The sequence below is a fragment of the Lissotriton helveticus genome, chromosome 11 (assembly GCF_964261635.1).
Source record: "Lissotriton helveticus chromosome 11, aLisHel1.1, whole genome shotgun sequence".
NCBI lineage: Eukaryota > Metazoa > Chordata > Amphibia > Caudata > Salamandridae > Lissotriton > Lissotriton helveticus.
The window spans coordinates 851,680,165-851,700,750 of NC_136072.1; the positions used below are offsets into that span (position 1 = coordinate 851,680,165).

The 20,586-nt window shown below is 45.4% G+C and overlaps 1 protein-coding gene across 1 annotated transcript in view; it reads right to left on the bottom strand.

Annotated features, from left to right (window-relative positions):
- Positions 1-20,586, bottom strand: part of CCDC60 (coiled-coil domain containing 60) — a 532,753-nt gene that overhangs the window by 92,337 nt on the left and 419,830 nt on the right. The window contains exon 7 of the mRNA XM_078665905.1: positions 12,073-12,163. Coding sequence (XP_078522031.1) covers positions 12,073-12,163 — 91 coding nt within the window. The remainder of the gene's footprint in view (positions 1-12,072; positions 12,164-20,586) is intronic.

Here is a 20,586-nt window from a genome sequence, read left to right on the forward strand (position 1 = left end):
ACTGGCAGGCTCTGCGCTCGATTGAGGATCCTGGTGAGCGGCCGGTGGGTGCCACCACCAGCACCACCGCTGCATGGAGCTATATGCCCATGTATGTAAGCGAGGGGCAGGAGTTGCTGCGCAGCTGCCATGCTCACTCACACCGCACACTGGCGCTGAGTGATGGAGCTCTGAGTTCCGCTGCTGAGCGAGAGAGTGGAGGAAAGAGGAGGAGGAGGAGCGGAGGTCAAACGCACAAGATCCACAACTGCAACAAAGTAGCTCAAAACCGGCAGCCAACTCCCGCCCACCAGGCAGCCCTTGGCATGGCCTCCGATGAACTCTACACCCGTCTGCAAATCACTAATACCTCTGCCTTCAGATTTATGGCCATAATATGACGACACGTGAGCCCCAAGTTTACTTTTATAGTCAAAAACAGCGCCGAGGCAGTACAAACAAGCGCTCGCCATTTGTCTGTAAGCCCCGTTCTTTTCAGACTGGGGGGCATGTTTTTGACGGTTGTTTACAGCCTAGAAAGAAAGACAAAAAACACACCCCCCAAACTGAAAAGGACGGGGCTTAGATCAAAAGAAGAACGTCACTAGGACCTCTTCTCCAATGGCTGGTCACCGTTTAGTAGGCCAGCCGATGGAGAAGAGGGGCGGGGCTTAACCCTCGCTAGTGAAAGTACCCTAAAGTCATTAAATCTCGCGAGTTCGAGTGCGCATGTGCGCACCCGACGCCACGCGAGACCTAAAAAAATTGTATTCTTTATATAGACTTAACAAGACCACAAATTACAAAAATCCACAATACTATACTTAGAATGGTAGTTTTAGCTTAGTTCTGTTCAGTTCTTAAAATGTGACACTTTAAGTCAATGTACCATACGATGCGTAACGCTCCCACAACACAAGTGTTGCAGCGATGGAAATGCGGCAAAGTTCCGGTGCAAAGAAATAAAGACGTGAAGATCTTCCACATGCGGCACGCTTCTCCGATGTTGTGAGAAGTCTCGGCTCGATGCGTCAGCTGCAGCGGCGACACCCTTGTTCAGAGATGCGACAACAGTAGCTTTGGCGACGACACTCTTCTCCCTCGATGCAAGACTCTTCTGTTCGATGCGACAACTGCAGCAGCGACACCCTTGTTCAGAGATGCGATGACAGCAGCTCCGACGGCGGCACGCTTCTTCGTGGATGCGAGGCGATTTTCTTGATGCGGTGCAATGTGTCAGCTACAGAGGCCACATCCTTGTTCAGAAATGCGACGGCAGCGGCTGCGACCGTGACACGCTTCTTCTTCAGTGCGAGACGCTTCTCTCGATGCGGTGCAATGCGTCAGCTACAGCGGCGACACCTTTGTTCAGAGATGCAGCAGCTGCGATGGCGACACGCTTCTTCCTCTTGAGTCGCGCCTTCCAACTCCTTGTGACACGCAGTCCCTCAGAAGGCCCAAAACAGCAGCAGGCACTTCCAAAAAGCTCTTGGGGAGCTGGGGGTTGAAGTCTGTTGTCCCTTAGACTTCAGCAGGAGGCAAGTTCTTCTCTCAAGCCCTTGGAGATCCTTACAGGTTGAAATAAAGTACACAAAGTTCCCTTCTCCTTCCTTTGGCAGTCAGGCAACCACTGCAGGTCAATACCCCAAGCAGCACTTCAGTTTAGGGATAGTCTCTCCTCAGTTTCTTTAGCTTCCTCTCCTCAGTAAAGGTTTCTTCTCGTTCGTCCAAAAGTGATCTAAATTCTTGGGACCAGGGTCCCAATATTTATTCCCCAAAATCCTTTGTCTTCTGAGGGCAGAGGGGCCTTTTCCCAGTCCAAACCAGTTCTGGAGCACTCTGTTGACATGACTCCTTCTTTCCTTTCACAGTGCAGGGCAGAAACATCAGACGGCCCACAGGAGGTGGAGCCAGCATTGTGGAGGGAAAGCACAGCCCTGGAGCACCTTGTTGACATGATTCATTCTCTTCTTTCACAGTGCAGGGTAGAGACATCTGTCGCACCACAGGAGGTGGAGCCAGCATTGCGGAGGAAAGGCACAGCCCTATTCAGGTCCCAGGTGCAACTCCTCCCTCTCATCTAGATGCAGATCTCTCTATTCACCACTGGGCTGACTCATTCTGTCTCCTGGAATGCCCCAGCCCTGTCACTCAAAACTCCAGACAAGGAATACACAACCTAGCAGAGGCAGGCTTGGAGAGTTAGACAAGAAAATACCTACTTTCTAAAAGTGGTATTTTTCAAACACAAACTGTTAAAATCAACTTCACTAAAAGATGCATTTTTGAACTCGAATTTCTACCGTGTTCCCTGAGTCAGTTAGGATTATAGGAGGTAATAATCTAACTGCCCATTCTGGCCTATAGAGAACAGGTAGCCTTGCAATAGTGAAAAACGAAAATGGCTGTTATTCACTATGAGGACATGGCACACACACCAGGGCATGTCTTCCCTTATACTTACAATGCACCCTGCCCTTGGGCCTACCATGGGGTGTCTGATATGAAGAAAAGGGAAGGTTTAGGGACTGGCAAGTGGGTGCACGTGCCCAGTCAACAACGCAGTACCAAGACTGCACACAGGCTCTGCAATGACACATTTTTACAGGCTGCTTCTGTGGGTGGCACAATCAGTGCTGCAAGCCCACCAGCAGCATTTGGTTTACAAGCCCTGGGCACCCCTTGTGCACTGTACTAGGGTCTGACAGGTAAACCAAACCAGCCAATCATGTCAGATAGCAGGTCACAGCGCCTGCCTAGACTTCAATTCCCATCATCGCAGGGCTCAAAACTACTGTTCCCAGAATCCCCGGTTGGAACACAGGATATTACGGGGCGGAGCCTGACAATCAGGGCTCGTGATTCTGTGTTGACGGAGGTAGCGGCTGCTACTCTGTGTCCAGGAAAAATCCTTTGGTGCTTTGTTATTCCTGTCCTGAAGTCCCAAGACTTGCCCGGTATTTGAGTAACGCGCTGGCTAGCGCGTCTGCTGTGTTGGGATCTCTCCGTTGTCCTCTTGCCTCGCGACTGCGAGGAAAACCTTTCTTCTTTCTGGTTTCCTGTTGTGTTTGGGTACTCGCGCTGTGATAGTAACAGCGGTGTTGTTCATCGTACATTTTGGGGCTTAACAAGTGGCGGAGTGTAGGGGGGGATGAGGACCTCCGCACTACCATCACGAAGTCAGTGACGTGGTATTTGCTGAAACCACTTTTGGAATTATAAGTACCAAAGCGGATGACGGTAGTGAAGGAACTACGTCATGCCGTGTTTGGGGTTGACCTTTGGGTAAAAGCATCAAGCTAGAGACTTTTACGCTATACATAACAAAGGAGGATTACAGCGTACACAAAGTGGTTCTCCTTGTTTTTCTGTTGGCACGGGCGTGCTGCAATATCCTTGGTATTATTTTTGATTCATATAATGAACAATATTCTTCAGAGCTAGCCGAGTATTGGCTATGGGGTATGTTATGAGCATTAACTAATGATTTAGGCAGATGGTGTGTTATGCCTTATGTCTTATACGTTCTCTTATGTTTATACAGGACAGAAGGAAGGCGGGAAACACAGCAGTGTGGTTTAGGTGCACAGTTCTCTACAGGTGAATCCACGGGTTGTGATCTAGTGAGAATTATATGAGTGTAGGGTTAAGAATTATATTAACCTTTGTACTTTTGTCTTCCAGTTTCTTTATCCCTGCTGCCCCTTCCTTCTCCTCTTTATTCTTTCGGGTTTTTCCCCTTTTGGGGTTTTTTCCCTCACCGTATCGTCTGAACACCCTGTGTTTATACTTCAGGGTGTTCGGAGGGTCCGGAGGTGGAGCATTGTTGCTGCATGCGGATCCTGCGGAGTGTAATCCTGACAGAATCACGAGCCTAAAAAATTCACTCTGCCCAGTCCGCATGTAGAGACAATGGCGTCTATGGAGGACGTGTTACACGCATTGGTTTTGGTGCAGCAGGAGTTGGCCTCCTCTAAGGCTGAGACCGCTGCTTTACGGGAAAAGGTGGAACGGTTGAGTGGAAATCCTTTTAATGCTTCGGCCCCATCCTCTAACGTCCAGGTCACTGTGCCTCCACCCATTCCGCTGGCTACTCCTGAGAGGTTCTCAGGGGATCCACGCAAGGTGCATGTGTTTATGACTCAAGTCCTCATGCATTTAACATGTAAGCCTTCCTCTTTCCCCACCAACCATTCAAGGGTGGCTTTTTTGATTTCCTATTTGGTGGGAGATGTGGCAGATTGGGCGGTACCTTTCGTTAAACGTGACGATGCTATTCTATCAGATTGGACAGCATTTAAGTCTGAATTCGAGAGGGTTTTTGACCGTAGAGCTACGACTTTCAGTGCTGATCGGGAGCTGTTAGCATTAAGACAAGGCAGAGGAGAATTAATTACGTATTTAACTGCATTCAATAGATTAGTGGCCGAAGCAGAATGGCCTGAGGAAAAAAGGATGTCCCTCTTCTATCAGGGGTTACATGATGACTTAAAAGACGTAGTGGCCCAGGTTGATCCTCAGCCTACTTCTTTTGTTGACATGGTGAATTTGGTGTTACGGTTGGATAGTCGTCTGTCTGACAGAGGGAGTAACAGGAGAAGATGGGAAAGAGGGTTTTATGGTGGTGAAAGAAACCAGCGTAAGGCAACTGGGGGAATCGAAAACCCTCCTGAACCAATGGAGATAGGTGCGCTCAGAGCACCCCTGTCAAGAGAAGAGAGGGAAGCAAGAAGAGTACAGGGCTTATGCATGTACTGTGGGAAGAAGGGGCATTACGTTCGGGAATGCCCTTCTAAACCCAAGTCTTCAGGGAATGTCAGTAGGTTTGAAAAGGTTGCGGTATCTAAGACAGGACAGGATGGTGGGCAGAAGGAGGATAACCCGCCTAGTGCAGAAGGGAGGCATGAGTGGAAACTCACATCATTGTCCTCGCTGGGTGGCGAGGAAACGGAGCCGCACTTGGTGATTGTAATGACGTTAGAATACGAACTAGAAAGAAACCAGGTAATGGTGATGTTAGATTCTGGTGCGACTGGTAATTTTGTGGATGAAGGATTGGTGAGACGTTTAGCTTTGTCTCGGGTCTCTAGGGAGAATCCTGAGGACGTGTTAGCGGTTGATGGGCAGCCTTTAACATCAGGTCAGATTACTGAAAGAACCGGCGAGTTGGGATTGTCAATGGTGTTACAGGGCTATGTGCATTCTGAGGTTTTGTCTCTGAACATCATCGCTGCCCCCCAGTACGAAGTCATTTTGGGTATGCCTTGGCTGCGGAAACACAACCCTGTGGTGGATTGGCAGTCGAAAACATTTCAGTTTTTACCAGAGCATTGTAAGGATCATTTAACGCCATGTATGTCTGCCAATGTCACGGTGTTAGCCACCCCTTTTTTGGCAGCCACAGCTGTGGAAAAAAAATTTCAACTACCTGTTGAGTACTTGGCCTATAGTGATGTGTTCAGCGAGGCCAAGGCAGAAACTTTACCCCCTCACAGGGAATACGATTGTCGTATTGATTTGGTGGATGGGGCTACGATACCATCTTGTAGAGTATATGCTTTATCTGTACCCGAGACCACTCATTTGAAAGAGTACATAGAGCACTATTCTAGTTTGGGGTTCATCCGACCCTCCCGCTCTCCAGCTGCCTCTCCTCTTTTTTTCATAGCAAAGGCCAATGGGGACTTGAGAGCGTGTGTAGACTATCGCGTCTTGAACAAGAATACCATCCGTAACCGTTACCCTCTTCCCCTCATCTCGGTTTTGCTTGATCAGGTGAGGGAGGCTAAAATCTATACTCGTTTGGACCTACGTGGGGCGTATCACCTGGTCAGAGTGAGAGAGGGGGATGAATGGAAGACGGCGTTCAAGACGCGATTTGGTCTGTACGAGTATCTGGTGATGCCTTTTGGGCTTTGTAATGCTCCTGCAGCATTTCAGTTTTTTATAAACGATGTTCTGAAAGAATACGTGGATCGATTTGTTGTGATGTACATAGATGACATCCTAATTTACTCACAAGATGTATCCTGCCATAAGAACCATGTCTGCATGGTTTTGGATAAACTAAGGGAACATTGTTTATATGTGAAACTGAGTAAATGTGAGTTTGGGGTACAAGAGGTGGAATTTCTGGGGGTGAACCTTAGTCCGAGTGGACTACAGATGTCCGAAAGAAAGGTACAGGCGGTAAGAGATTGGCCAGCCCCAAAGAATGTGAGGGAGGTGCAGAGCTTCTTGGGGTTCGCCAATTATTATCGTCGGTTCATCTCGCATTTTTCCCTGACTGCTGTCCCCATCACCAGGTTGTTAAGAAAAGGGAAGTCTTTTGTGTGGACAGGGGAGGCTGAGGAAGCGTTTCAAGCTCTGAAAAAAGCTTTCATCACAGTACCTGTGTTGGCACATCCTGTTTTGGAACATCCATTCATAGTAGAGGCAGATGCTTCAGATGAGGCCATAGAGGCTGTTCTGTCTCAGAGGGATGCACACACGGGTCAGCTCCATCCTGTTGCTTACCTGTCAAGGAAGTTGAGCTCGGCTGAGGTCAACTATTCAATTGCAGAGAAAGAACTCTTGGCCATAAAAAAGGCTTTTCAGGAGTGGAGGCCTTACCTGTGGGGGGCTTGTCAGGCTGTGATGGTGTATACCGATCATAGGAATCTTCAATACATGTCCTCCGCTAGACATCTAACGCAAAGGCAAATGCGTTGGATGTTGTTCTTTTCCGAGTACAACTTTGTGGTAACCTATCGTCTTGGCTCAGAGAACAGGAAGGCGGATGCCCTTTCCAGACAGGAGATACCCATGAAACAGCGTGAGGAGGAGCAATCCATCATCCCTTCAAGTAAGGTGGTGTGTATGATTAGGGCCGAGAAGTTTCTGGACAACATCAAGGGCTCCAGGTCTTTGGGGTCTTGGGTTCAATGAGCGGCGGCCAAACCAGGTCGGAAGGTGAAATAGGGCTTGCCCTTTCAGGGGGAGTGTTTGTTTCTGCCTACTGAGGAGATTCGAAAGAAAGCCTTCAGTTGGTGTCACGAAGCTCCCGCGGCTGGACATCCTGGGATTACCAAGACAGTGAGTCTGCTTAGGAGACATTTCTGGTGGGAGTCTTTGGTTAGAGATGCTAACCAGTGGGTTGTGAGGTGTGATACCTGCGCCAGAGCAAAAGGGGAAACCACCAAAAAGAAAGGTCTGTTGATGCCTATGCCCACACCTGACCGGCCATGGCAGAACATAAGTTTAGACTTCATTACGGGCCTACCTTCTGACCAGGGAAAAACCGCAGTGCTGGTGGTAGTGGACAATCTGACGAAGATGGGACATTTCATACCGTGTGTGAACCTTCCCACTGCTAGTCAAACAGCGCAGTTACTGGCCTCTCAAGTTATATGTTTGCATGGCATTCCAAGAGTCATAGTGTCTGATAGGGGGCCACAATTCATTGCTCGTTTTTGGCGTATGTGGTGCAAGGCATTGGGTATAGAGTCAGCGCTCTCTACCAGCTTCCATCCTCAAACAGATGGACAAACAGAACGACTGAACCAGACCTTAAAAAAGTATTTGCGCTGCTACTCCAAGGAAGCACACGAATCCTGGGTGGAACTTTTGTGGATGGCGGAGTTGGCGTACAACAATGCCTGGCACAGTTCCATAGGCATGTCTCCATTCAAAGCCAACTTTGGTTACGATGCTAACACTTTGCCGATCACTATCCCTGCTGACTTGAGTAACCAGCCCTCTGTTAGGGAGCAGGTACAGATCTTAAGGAGAGTGCATAAAGACGTGCAAAAACATTTGCTAAAGACAAAAGAGGTGTACAAACGGTGGGAAGACAGACATCGAGCACCCGGTCCTCAGTTCAAAGTAGGGGATAAGGTGTGGCTCTCGACCAGGTACATTCGTTTCAAGTTGAGGAGCATATTCCATCCGCGTTTCATTGGGCCCTACCCTATAGTGCGACGCATCAACCCTGTTGCATACAAGCTGAAGTTGCCTGCAGCATTGAGAATCCATCCTGTATTCCATGTGCAGTTGCTAAAGAAAGCCCTTACATCGCGCAGAACGGCGCCTCCTGCCATCGCCAGTGATGGGAACCTGGAGTATGAGGTGAGGTCTATCCGTGACTCCAAGTTTCGTAGGGGGGAGTTGTGGTATTTGGTCTCGTGGAAGGGGTACGGTTCCGAGGAGGATTCGTGGGAACCCGTGCGTAACATCAATGCTCCTAGGGCTGTTCGGTCCTTCCATTCCAGGTTTCCTGCGAAGCCTGAGCCAAGGAGGCGCTTGGGAGGAGGGCGTACTGTCAGAGAGCGGGTCACAGCGCCTGCCTAGACTTCAATTCCCATCATCGCAGGGCTCAAAACTACTGTTCCCAGAATCCCCGGCGGGAACACAGGATATTACGGGGCGGAGCCTGACAATCAGGGCTTGTGATTCTGTGTTGACGGAGGTAGCGGCTGCTCCTCTGTGTCCAGGAAAAATCCTTTGGTGCTTTGTTATTCCTGTCCTGAAGTCCCAAGACTTGCCCGGTATTTGAGTAACGCACTGGCTAGCGCGTCTGCTGTGTTGGGATCTCTCCGTTGTCCTCTTGCCTCGCGGCTGCGAGGAAAACCTTTCTTCTTTCTGGTTTCCTGTTGTGATTGGGTACTCGCGCTGTGATAGTAACAGCGGTGTTGTTCATCGTACATTTTGGGGCTTAACAAGTGGCGGAGTGTAGGGGGGGATGAGGACCTCCGCACTACCATCACGAAGTCAGTGACGTGGTATTTGCTGAAACCACTTTTGGAATTATAAGTACCAAAGCGGATGACGGTAGTGAAGGAACTACGTCATGCCGTGTTTGGGGTTGACCTTTGGGTAAAAGCATCAAGCTAGAGACTTTTACGCTATACATAACAAAGGAGGATTACAGCGTACACAAAGTGGTTCTCCTTGTTTTTCTGTTGGCACGGGCGTGCTGCAATATCCTTGGTATTATTTTTGATTCATATAATGAACAATATTCTTCAGAGCTAGCCGAGTATTGGCTATGGGGTATGTTATGAGCATTAACTAATGATTTAGGCAGATGGTGTGTTATGCCTTATGTCTTATACGTTCTCTTATGTTTATACAGGACAGAAGGAAGGCGGGAAACACAGCAGTGTGGTTTAGGTGCACAGTTCTCTACAGGTGAATCCACGGGTTGTGATCTAGTGAGAATTATATGAGTGTAGGGTTAAGAATTATATTAACCTTTGTACTTTTGTCTTCCAGTTTCTTTATCCCTGCTGCCCCTTCCTTCTCCTCTTTATTCTTTCGGGTTTTTCCCCTTTTGGGTTTTTTTCCCTCACCGTATCGTCTGAACACCCTGTGTTTATACTTCAGGGTGTTCGGAGGGTCCGGAGGTGGAGCATTGTTGCTGCATGCGGATCCTGCAGAGTGTAATCCTGACAAATCATGGAATCACAAATTCATACATCAATTTACGATAGGGAGCACTCGCACTGTGGCACTGGACAGCAGTGGCACAGTGCCCAAAGCATCTAATGCCAGCAAAAGCACATGAGGCAACAGCAAAAATGGAAGGGAGACCCACGCCAATGGAGCCAGGTCTAACAATCTTCATATATGTAAAATGGGATTACTCTAGAAATTACAAAGGTTTAGGTAATATGTGTACTATGATTTAAATATTGCCTTAAAATGTAGTGCCTAGACACACTTACATGTATACCTTTATGTTTTTACTGTATGACACATGCCATATGAATTCAATATACTGACATTTTACATTTACTTGAGTTTAAAAGTGCACATGTATATGAAATGTTCACTCTTACTTTAACATGCTAAGTTGACATTTTAGGCCTACAATTTACCATGCTGCATAAAATATTGTTTTCCATTTTCTGCTAACATGACTTTTATTGCAGGCATTCAGACACATTGTTAATTTGAGAATAGATTAATTACTGTATTAGTGATAGAGAGAGAAAGCCTGAGAAGAAAACCTTGACGAAAGAACATGCAGAACAAGAGTGTTAACTGAAAGGCTTATTCAGCAATGTTACCACCTAACCTGATTATAAGATGACAAAGTTGTTCCCTTGTTCAGTGTGGGATAATTTGTGAATGTTGCAGTCTGCAACGTGAGAAGGGAGAAAGATAATGGACTCCTGATGATGCGAACAGAGGGGTGTTACCTCAACAAGTTTAGTGTGAATAACTGGAAGCTTCACTGTCTAGAGCAATGGACTTGGAAAGGTTCCAACCTCTATGCTTCCCTTGATTCTTTCATAAGTGAGGCTCAGGCTAATACTTACTTCCCTGGCCCAAGAAGACTATTGACCGAGCCTTCTGTAATACTGACACCTTCCTGCTTAATCTCCTGCCCCATTCTATTTTCATTTATGGAATTCCTTGATTTTTGAGATCCTTTAGACTCTTGAACCATCCTCTTAGCTTGGACTTTACTTTAGGTGATTCAGATTTACCCATGTACAGACTGAAACATCTGAGACTCTTCTCTGAGTACCAAGTATCTTTGTTAATCTTTTGTATCGCTGTGACTTAACTCCTTGTTTGCTTGATTCTGGTACGCCTAAACTTCTTTAGGAGGATAGGGTTCCCTGTGGTTATTCTGTATCTTTTTACCATGGTGATAGGAGTCATGTATGTAAACTTGATCAATAATTTGTAATAAATCTTCTGAACTATATTTACTGATTCCTGGGCCTTATTGGGTAGGCAAATGGGTTACACTGTTAAATGGAATTCTTTGATGTAATGTTAACTCCCATCACCACTCAGTCAAGAAAAAAGCTCCATAAGAGGACCATTGGCTAGAAAGTGGGTCCATAGAGCGCTGTATCAGTATCATCTATTAAAGTCATAATGACAGGCATATTGATTAAAGCAGGGGGTCATGATTGGTGGTAGGATTTTAGTACATATTAGAATGTGGAGAACCTACCTTTTGAAACAAAATTGTGTTTTTATTGTCTCGGACCAAGACATTGCCCTTGATATGGCGTCTTGCACATTCTCACAAACTAGACATCTTGGTTGAACACCTATATGTTTTTTTGCATTTTCTTAAATAAAGCATGGTTTAACTATGTATTACAAATAAGAACATCCCAGTGGCTGAGTGAACACCCTAATCCAACATTAAATAAAATAGGTTTGGAAAATTATTTTCTAACTTTAACTTTTTGTCACTCCCCTATTATTACGCTATATAACAGAACCACTGGTACTACTTTTTCCTCTTTGGGGATGCAGTTGAGTCCACTCAGAGGATTATTGGGTATTTGATTGAAAAGGTTCTCTCATCCCAGTCTATAGATTTTGGATCTTACTCAGCTGGTGGCACACACACTAACTACAAATAAATAAAGGTAGCATCTATGAGGAAGTACACGCGAGTTGCATTACACCATCTACTTGAAATGCTTTTCTGCACCTGTGAATTTTCTTATGACGACAGAACTACTTTCATTTTTAATGTTCAGTTTTTTTGAGAATATTTTTGGGACCAATACTGAACATATGGACATGCACAAAGAATAAGGCATATATACAAAACACTTCTGTATGCAGTAATGGAAAATTAGTTAACCACATTGACTAATGGCATAGTAAGGTCTCAATGGGCCCTAATGTAAGCAGGGAAATTCAGCCCAGCATTTCCAGGTTTGGTAGTGAAAATCAACTGCTCATTGGGTTGAAGTGGGCGATGCATAAGTTTGGACCTTTGTGACTGCTACAAGACTATCCACTGATAAAACATGTCTGTTGGACATGTCATTCTGATACCCTGAGGCTCAGTAATCACACAAGGCCTATGGAGCTCACTGGTCTGCAGGTATAAACTTTACAATTATTGACATTTTATGGACTCATGTGTCACTTGCTATGCAGGGATTGAATGTGTGTTTAGATATACACATTGTAAATAAGGTACCTCCCACAGTATGCTTACTGAAGCGATCCACAAACCCATTTCAGTGCACAGCGTACATACCAACGCCACCTTATCAAGACTTACAGTTTGCTTGGAACTTTTCCCAACTTATTGCTGTGTTTAGAGGAAAGTGATAAGTAATTAGGTACCTTTGCCTGCGTGGTAAAATGGTCCCACTTGGCCTCCACCTCCTTCTCCTTACTGATCCGCTTGAGTGTATTCTTGGTCCCACCCGGCTCCCTAAGGGGAAAACAACATCAATAGTTAGGATTTTTGATTTTTGGTTTGTTCTCAAGCATGTATTTTTAAAAGAAAAAATAAGTTAACTACACGTTAAAGCGGTTATTCAGGCAGGATATCTTTATGAAAATTGACATGATCAAAAGTCTCAAGAGAAGTGAGAATCTCGATATGTATTGGAATTTACACAGTTATTATTAATACAACAAGCACTTTTAAACCGTCATATTGGCATCAAAAGAACCATACATGGATTCTCTCGTAGGCCATCACCCAGCCCCGCAGAAATTCTATTTTGTTCTTGCTAAAAGGCAGGCAGAGGCTGAAGAAGCAACAGGCAACCTTACGGAGGTTATTCACTGTGGTGACCACTGATACAGCAAGTAACTTTTATCCACATTGTGAAATGTGGACAGTCCATCACTAAGGGCAATGTGCTTTTTGCATTCAGTTTAAGTTAAAACCCGCACTACTATGTGCTAGCCCGCTGTGACTTACTTAAACTGTTGGAAACAGTCAAGACAGTGGCGTAACGAACCTTGAGGGGGCCCCACTGCAGGGTACCTGAAGGGGCCCCCTCTGGACTCAATCTAGAGCTCACCAGCAGAAGTGCGGTGCTGACGGGGCCCCCTGGAGGGTGAGGGCCCCCCCGCACCGCGGGGGCTGCAGGGGCCTGTGTTACGCCCCTGAGTCAAGACAGGCCTAGAAATACAAATGCAGAGGTTACGAACATAGAAGCTGCATTTCTACAGCCTAAGGCTCCTCAAATAGGCACATTGTTATCACTGGAATACTTTGAACTTTCATGAGAAACAAAATCATGGATTTTGGCTCTTGGAAATAATAAGCACATTTCCCGTAATCAGGAATTGCTACGTCTAAACGCAAATTGTACTTTAGGAAACCATAGATCAGCTGGCTAGCTCCTGCATGACAATTATAGTCAGAACCAGGAGCTGGGATGAGACAACAAAGGGGATCGTACAATTGAAAAGAAAAGGTAGCAAGTAGTGTAGTGTGTCACCGTAGAATTTATACTGCCATATTAGTAGCAGACTCACTTAGCAAAAAAACTTTAAATGTGCTGCTTTTCAAAAAGCAAGCACATCATGTTAAGGACATTTATTGTTTTATTAACAAGAAAGGGGGGGACAAAGTAGCGGGTTTATGCAGGTCCAATGTGCATGCCCTGTAAATCTCTAGCAAAGAAAGGGTACGAAGTTCCTAGGTGATGCGGTAATCCCTATTAGGATGCCATAGTGAGTGAGGTTTTGGCAGTGTCTGTACAGGAAGCCAAGGAGGGGAATTCCTCCTTTTGGAACTAGGGCTCTCACACACTCAGCAAGCTAGGTGTCATGCTTCATCATTTCAGCCTGCTCCTCGTCGGGCCGGCGCTGCAATGCCCCACGAGCACCCTTAAAGGGGCTCTTTATCGGAGATCTTTTGTTCCTTGCTGTAAGGGTTCAGTGGGTGTAAGGGGCCTAGTTAGATGTAGATGTGTATAGTGATTTAAAAAGAGGTAAGGGAATCCTCTTCAAGCCTTTATTCTGTGAGGGACCCTGCCTGGTTAAAATATTGAGGGAGGGGTAGCGTATTGGTTCTTAATGAGTCAAATTGCATACTCTACTCCCAGATGGTGGACATGTTTCTCGCCTAGAAATGTCATGTAATGATCAATGGCGATTCTTCAGGACCCTGAACAAAATCTAACGATTAAATGTGGAAAACTATCTACATGTGGGTGGAAAGGTGCTTTGCTACCTACCACTGGTTAAGACTAGTAACATGTCTACTAGCGTAGTGAGGCAACCTGTAATTAAAAAGAAAGAAGCACAGAGCATTCCTTGTCAGTAGCCCATGAGGCCATGGATGGAGGCTTAAAACATGTCACATTCATAAAACCTGTGTTCCCAAAAAAACCATCGCCATGTCAGAAGACCAAGTGGAAAAACACAGTGTGACTCATAGTAGACAAGCAAACATAAAAGCTTCATATGTGACAACACCAGCAAGGTGAGAGTGGTGCAGACTCACCATAAAGATTATGAGATATGGCCTAATCACGAGCAGCGGAGAAAAGGTACACCCAGAGAGTGGTGTCTCGGCAAAATTGATAGTAGGAAGACACACAAACGATGGTCAGGAGTTATGGTTAATGAAGGCTACAGCTTGACATGTGTTATCGCTAATGGGGGTAAAATGTAGCAGTCCTAGTCAGTGTGCTCGGGCAATGTAATGGCCACGTAACATCCCCATTGTAAAATCACACAATGGCGTAACTCCAAATACTGGCCGACAACCAAGGAGAAGGTTTGGAAAGAGGCTAAACTCGCTGCTGGCCCGCTCCTCATAGGGTATGAGAAAAACGGAACCGCCGTGGTAAAATCCAAGTCCAAAACCAGGAATTGTGGCAAAGTAGCTGGCGCCGTTGGGCAACCGCGTACAAAGTAGGGCTGCCAGCTCACACCACGGATACCCAAACAGTGCTGGGGGCGGCGCTGCATGCAACGCTCGCAAGCGTCGACCCAGACAAGGTGCCATCAGTAAACTTACCTGTTCCTCGTTAGGAACACAGCGTTGGACCTACCCCCGTTCCTCTGCTTACAGGAAGGTGCCATCTCCTCGCTTAGGTGGCGTTAAGTATCCTGGAAAGTCAGCTTGGAGTCACAAGTCGATCCGTCATGTGGGTGTGGCCCTACAGCACGAATGTGCAGAGACAACTGCACAGGCTAGCAAAGACGGCGGTCATCTTAGAGAGGAGCATAGGGTTCAAAAGGCTAACCCTATACTGGAACCAGTAATTTACCTAACTTCTATTGGTTGTATTCTGGCACCAATAAATAAGTAGCGACCTAGTAGTGCTTTAAGAAAAGGCTCAGTGAAAGAGCTACTGTCTTAGTTTAAATGTGCATAAGACCAGGTGTAATAATGTATGTACGAGTACAGTGCACTGTCAGTCATGCTGTCAGTCATGTTGACGGTCGTTCCTCGATTTGTATGCAAAACAACTGGAGCCGCAACCATCAGGTATTAAAATGTATTTACGAGTACGGTGCACTGTAATCATGCTGACGGTCGTTCCGCGAGTTGTATGCAGAACAAATGGAGCGGCAACCATCAGTTTCACAAGGTTACCCATATAGCTAGGGAAACGGTATCCGCCCAGGGGTTTGAAAAGAGTGTGGATTGTACCATGATGAAAAGCGCAACCAACACAAAGCTACTGTTAAGGTTGTGACTCATATAGTAGGCTCAAGGCATACTTATCGACTTTGGCTGTCCAAGGTAGGTAAGTACCTGAGTGTGTGTTCATAGGGAAAGGGGGACCTATATCATGGGAGTCCTTGTTCGGCTTAGCAGAAATAATGAATACGCTCCTCTTACTTATGGGCTGTCGGCGAGGACCCAAGGAAGTGCTCATATTCAACCATTAAGGGTATTCCCAGGGAATATCATCATTTAAGCCACAATTCACTGCATTCAAGCGGTGCACCCACCTCTGTTCTAGCCTAAACAGAGCTGTTTGTGTAATGTGTGGGTGTGCTTCTAGTATAAGCCATTTAAGGCTCTCAGGGGGATGCCTTTTTTCCAAGTAATGCGTATACAATTTTGTATTGGTTTTAAGACACCGGATGTTACTTTTGTGTTCCGTTACTCTGGTTTTTGCTGATCTCATCATCATTCCAACGTAGTGTGTGGCACAGGGACATGTCAATAGATATATGCAACGACTGGTGTTACAATTGGTGTGCTTTGTCATTGTCCATGTAAAGGTATCACTAAACTTAATTCCTTTAGTTGGTTTTGTTTGTGCGCAGACTGCACACAATCCACAGGGGTATGAAACCGATGGTTGCCGCTCCAGTTGCTCTGCATACAACTCGAGGAACGACCGTCAGCTTGATTAACAGTGCACTGTACTCGTAAATAAATTTTAACACCTGATGGTTGCCGCTCCAGTTGTTTTGCATAGAAATCGAGGAACGAATGTCAGACAGTAGCTCTTTCACAAAATCTTTTGATAAAACACAACTAGGTCGGTACTTATTTATTGGTGCCAGAATACAACCAATAGAAGTTAGGTAAATTACTGGTTCCAGTATTAGGGTTAGCCTTTTGAACCCTACGCTCCTCTCTAAGATTGCCGCCGTATTTGCTAGCCTGTTCAGTTGTCTCTGCACCTTCGTGCTGTAGGGCCACACCCCCATGATGGACCGACCCGTAACTCCACGCTGACTTTCCAGGATAATTAACGCCACGCTAAGCAAGGAGATGGCGCCTTCCTGAAAGCAGCGGAACGGGGGTAGGTCCAATGCTGGGTTCCTAACGAGAAACAGGTAAGTTTACTGATGGCGCCTTGTCTGGGTTGACGCTTGCGAGCGGTGCATGCAGCGTCCCCCCAGCACTATTTGGGTATCCGCGGTGTGAGCTGGCAGACCTACTTTGTACGCGATTGCCCAACGGCGCCAGCTACTTTGCCACAATTCCTGGTTTTGGACTTGGATTTTACCACGGCGGGTCCGTTATTCTCATACCCTATGAGGAGCAGGCCAGCAGCGAGTTTAGTCTCTTTCCAAACTTTCTCCTTGGTTGTCGGCCAGTACTTGGAGTTACGCCATTGTGTGATTTTACAATGGGGGATATTATGTGGCCATTACGTTGCCCAAATACACTGACTAGGACCGCAACATTTTACCCCCATTAGCGATGACACATGTCAAGTTGTAGCCTTCATTAACTATAACTCCTGACCATCGTTTGTGTATCTCCCTACTTTCGATTTTGCAGAGACACCACTCTCTGGGTGTACTTTTTCTCTGCTGCACCTGATAAGGCCATATCTTATAATTTTTGAGGCGAGTCTGCACCACTCTCACCTTGTTGGTGTTGTCACATATGAAACTCAAGGTTTATGTTTGCTTGTCTACTATGAGTCACACTGTGTTTTTCCATTTGGTCTTATGACATGGCAATGGGTTTTTGGGGAACACAGGTATTATGTATGTGACATGCTTTAAACATCCATCCATGGCCTCATGGGCTACTGACAAGGAATGTTCTGTGCTTCTTTCTTTTTAATTACAGGCTGCCTCACTACGCTAGTAGACATGTTATTGCTGTTAACCAGTGGTAGGTAGCAAAGCACCTTTCCACCCACATGTAGATAGTTTTCCACATTTAATCGTACGATTTTGTTCACGGTCCTGAAGAATTGCCATTGATCATTACATGACATTTTTAAGGAGAGAAACATGTCGCCCATCTGGGAGTAGAGTATGCAATTTGTCTCATTAGGAACCAATACGCTACCCCTCCCTCAATATTTTAACCAGGCAGGGTCCCTCACAGAATAAAGGCTTGAAGAGGATTCCCTTACCTGTTTTTAAATCACTATACACATCTACATCTAACTATGCCCCTTACACCCACTGCACCCTTACGGCAAGGAACAAAAGATCTCCGATAAAGAGCCCCTTTAAGGGTGCCCGTCGGGCATTGCAGCGCCGGCCCGACGAGGAGCAGGCTCAAATGATGAAGCATGACACCTAGCTTACTGGGTGTGTGAGAGCCCTAGTTCCGAAAGGAGGAGTTCCCCTCCTTGGCTTCCTGTACACACACTGCCAAAACGTCACTCACTATGGCATCCTAATAGTGATTACCACATCACCTAGGAACTTCGTAACCTTTCTTTGCTAGAGAAGGACTTTTCTTGGTCACTATTCATTTTTTAGGATCCCTGTTGTCCATTTAAATTACTTTTACAGATAAATATAGAGAGAAAACCCACTATCCCTGTAGGTATTTATTTTTAAATATAGTTCGTCTTTTGAGTGGTTCTCCATACGGTCAGTCACAACTTCCCGGCCTAGTGCACACAGATAGGGCAGTCACAAAATGAAAAGGTACCAGGGGCCTGATCTATAGTTTGGTGGATTTGTTACTCCGTTATGTTGGTCATGGATTTCCTGTCCACCCTATTACAAGTGCATTCTATCCAATGGCACTTGTAATACAACCAACGGGCTATCTGCCATGTTTGTGACGGAGTTACCCAATCTACAGAACTCTAAATCAGGCCTTAGGTTTCCTAATGAAGTTTTAAACAGCTGCAAATGTACATGTGGGGAACTTTAATGCTAACATTTTCATATGAGTGTACTGTCTATGAATGGTGCAATCTATACTTCTGCCTACAGCATTATAAACCATCAAGAATCCAAGCTCAAGCGTACCTTTATCAGTTATACAAATGTTGAATTTTAATAGCTGCAGCTTCATTTTTTCACAAAACATAAAATAAATATGGATAAATACTTATACAATGAGCAAAGAAATAAATGTGGATAAATATAACGGAAATGTATACAAGAAATACACACCATAAAAATGGGAATTCAACTTGTAATCTAATAAAAAGTAAGGAATAGTCTAGATTTTCAAGGCACTTCAAAGCTTAAGTAGTCACAGGAGGAAGGGTCATTCCCCTCTGCACAAACGTCACTCATGCTGGCGAACAGTGTTGCTTTAGAACTCTGGCATAAGAAAAAATAAATATGTGGAGAATCAATAATAGCCCTTGTCCAGTGGCTGTCTACTTCATGACCAGCGTCATAAATTATACTTCTCCAACTTGAAATCAGTGGGATGTTCATCCAGGCAGAGAAGTGAAGCAATCTGTTTCTCAATGAGTTTTCAGAGGCACTAAGTAGTTGTTCAATGGAAGAGTGGATAGATGATGCTTCTGGTCCAAATACATAGAGTCTTGTTACTGCTAGAGAAGTTATTTCAGACCAGCTATTACTGAAACCAGGTGTTATCACCACCCAATTTACAGGCCTCTAAAATGATTTCTCGCTCTAAGTGCGCCGGGTATGCCCAGACGTGGGTCCCAAGCTCACTGTGCTACTGGATTTAAGCTAGCCTGGCTGTTGAGGGTTGATACTCCAAAACCAGTCCCAGGATGCTTGTTTCTGGTCCACGGAGAACCTGCCTTGGCAGCTTGGACTGGACTGTTCCCAGGTGGCATGGCGAGCAAAAGAAGAAAGGATTTAACCCAGATCTCTTGACTGGCGATGAATGTTAGATTTGTTCAACATTCCGTCCATCAATTGTGTGTCTTTTACTAAACTGATTTGGCAGTTAATGCACATTGGCATGCGGGGTAGAGCATTACCGTGCGTTTTACAACATACTGTTCTGAATTCTGTGCCATTTTCACTTACAACATCTGCCTTCTCTAAGCAGGAGGATTTTGTGACCCGAACAGCAAGTGGCAGTATAGGACCCGTTATTAATAGGTGCATTAACACCTTGCAGTATGCAGTAATACAATTACTACACTACTAGGAAGGAGGGCAGTTATGTCAGCACAAGATTTAAATCAGAGAAGAAAATATCCCTTCATCCACACTGAGCTGAATTCACCGCGCTGGAAGACACACATGCTCCCTCTACAGGCCTCGAATGGTAGCTATGGTCTGTAAAGGATGATTGGCTGGCCAGCTCACAACAATTAATAAAGGATGCTAATTCAAGATACACAAGTTTGAACAAGAATTGGGCTGAGAGATATGGCATGTGAACAGCCACACCTTGCTAAACTGTGAGAACAGTAATGATATATATTTCATCGTTGTAGGTTTCACAATTAAATATTCCTTTATCTTTGTATACCAGTCCTCTAATCCAGGATCAGACAAGTGATGCATCTGAAAGCATTTGATCCTTCAACTAATATATGTTATTATTAACCAAGCTGTTAAAGGTTGTTAGATAAAATATAAGAGTATTCTTGTTGTTGGAAGTCAGTCACAACTATGTTCTATCACAACTGTCTGCTCAAGTGGCACTACCGTGGGAAAACGTGGTAAACTTTGATTTATACATGGATGTCAACTAGAAGTAATTAAGTAATTCTTTTACAGCTCTTTTTTAAAATTCCACTTAAAGCCCTAATCCCACGTTTGAAACATGCATGTGGGGCTCGTAGCTTCATTAGGAAAGCCCTATGACAGGGCCAGAAGCCAGTGATATGAGGTAATTTATTATGTTTATCTATGTTCCCTTCTTCTTTTAATTTGATAAGGTTCGACGCTTACCTACTTCGTGATTTTTTTCACCAGACCTGCTTGTTTTAAACTTGTGCATATGCAGAAGATTTCTAGTAAATGGCACACTAACCACTATTACCCCCAGGTCCCTCTTGTGGTCGTCCCATTCATGACAAAGTGGAGATAACCATCTTCCGACAGAAAAAAAGAGCAGATGAATGCTGGGACCCTAACCTCAACCCCTTCCACTGGGAGTACATAAGGAGTACTTACCTATCATTCCACCCGTTCTTTTTTCGGTCTTCGACAGGAATGGGAAGAGGTGCTGGTGCTGCTCCTGCTGGGCTTGAGTGGCAGTTTTCTTCGGTGACC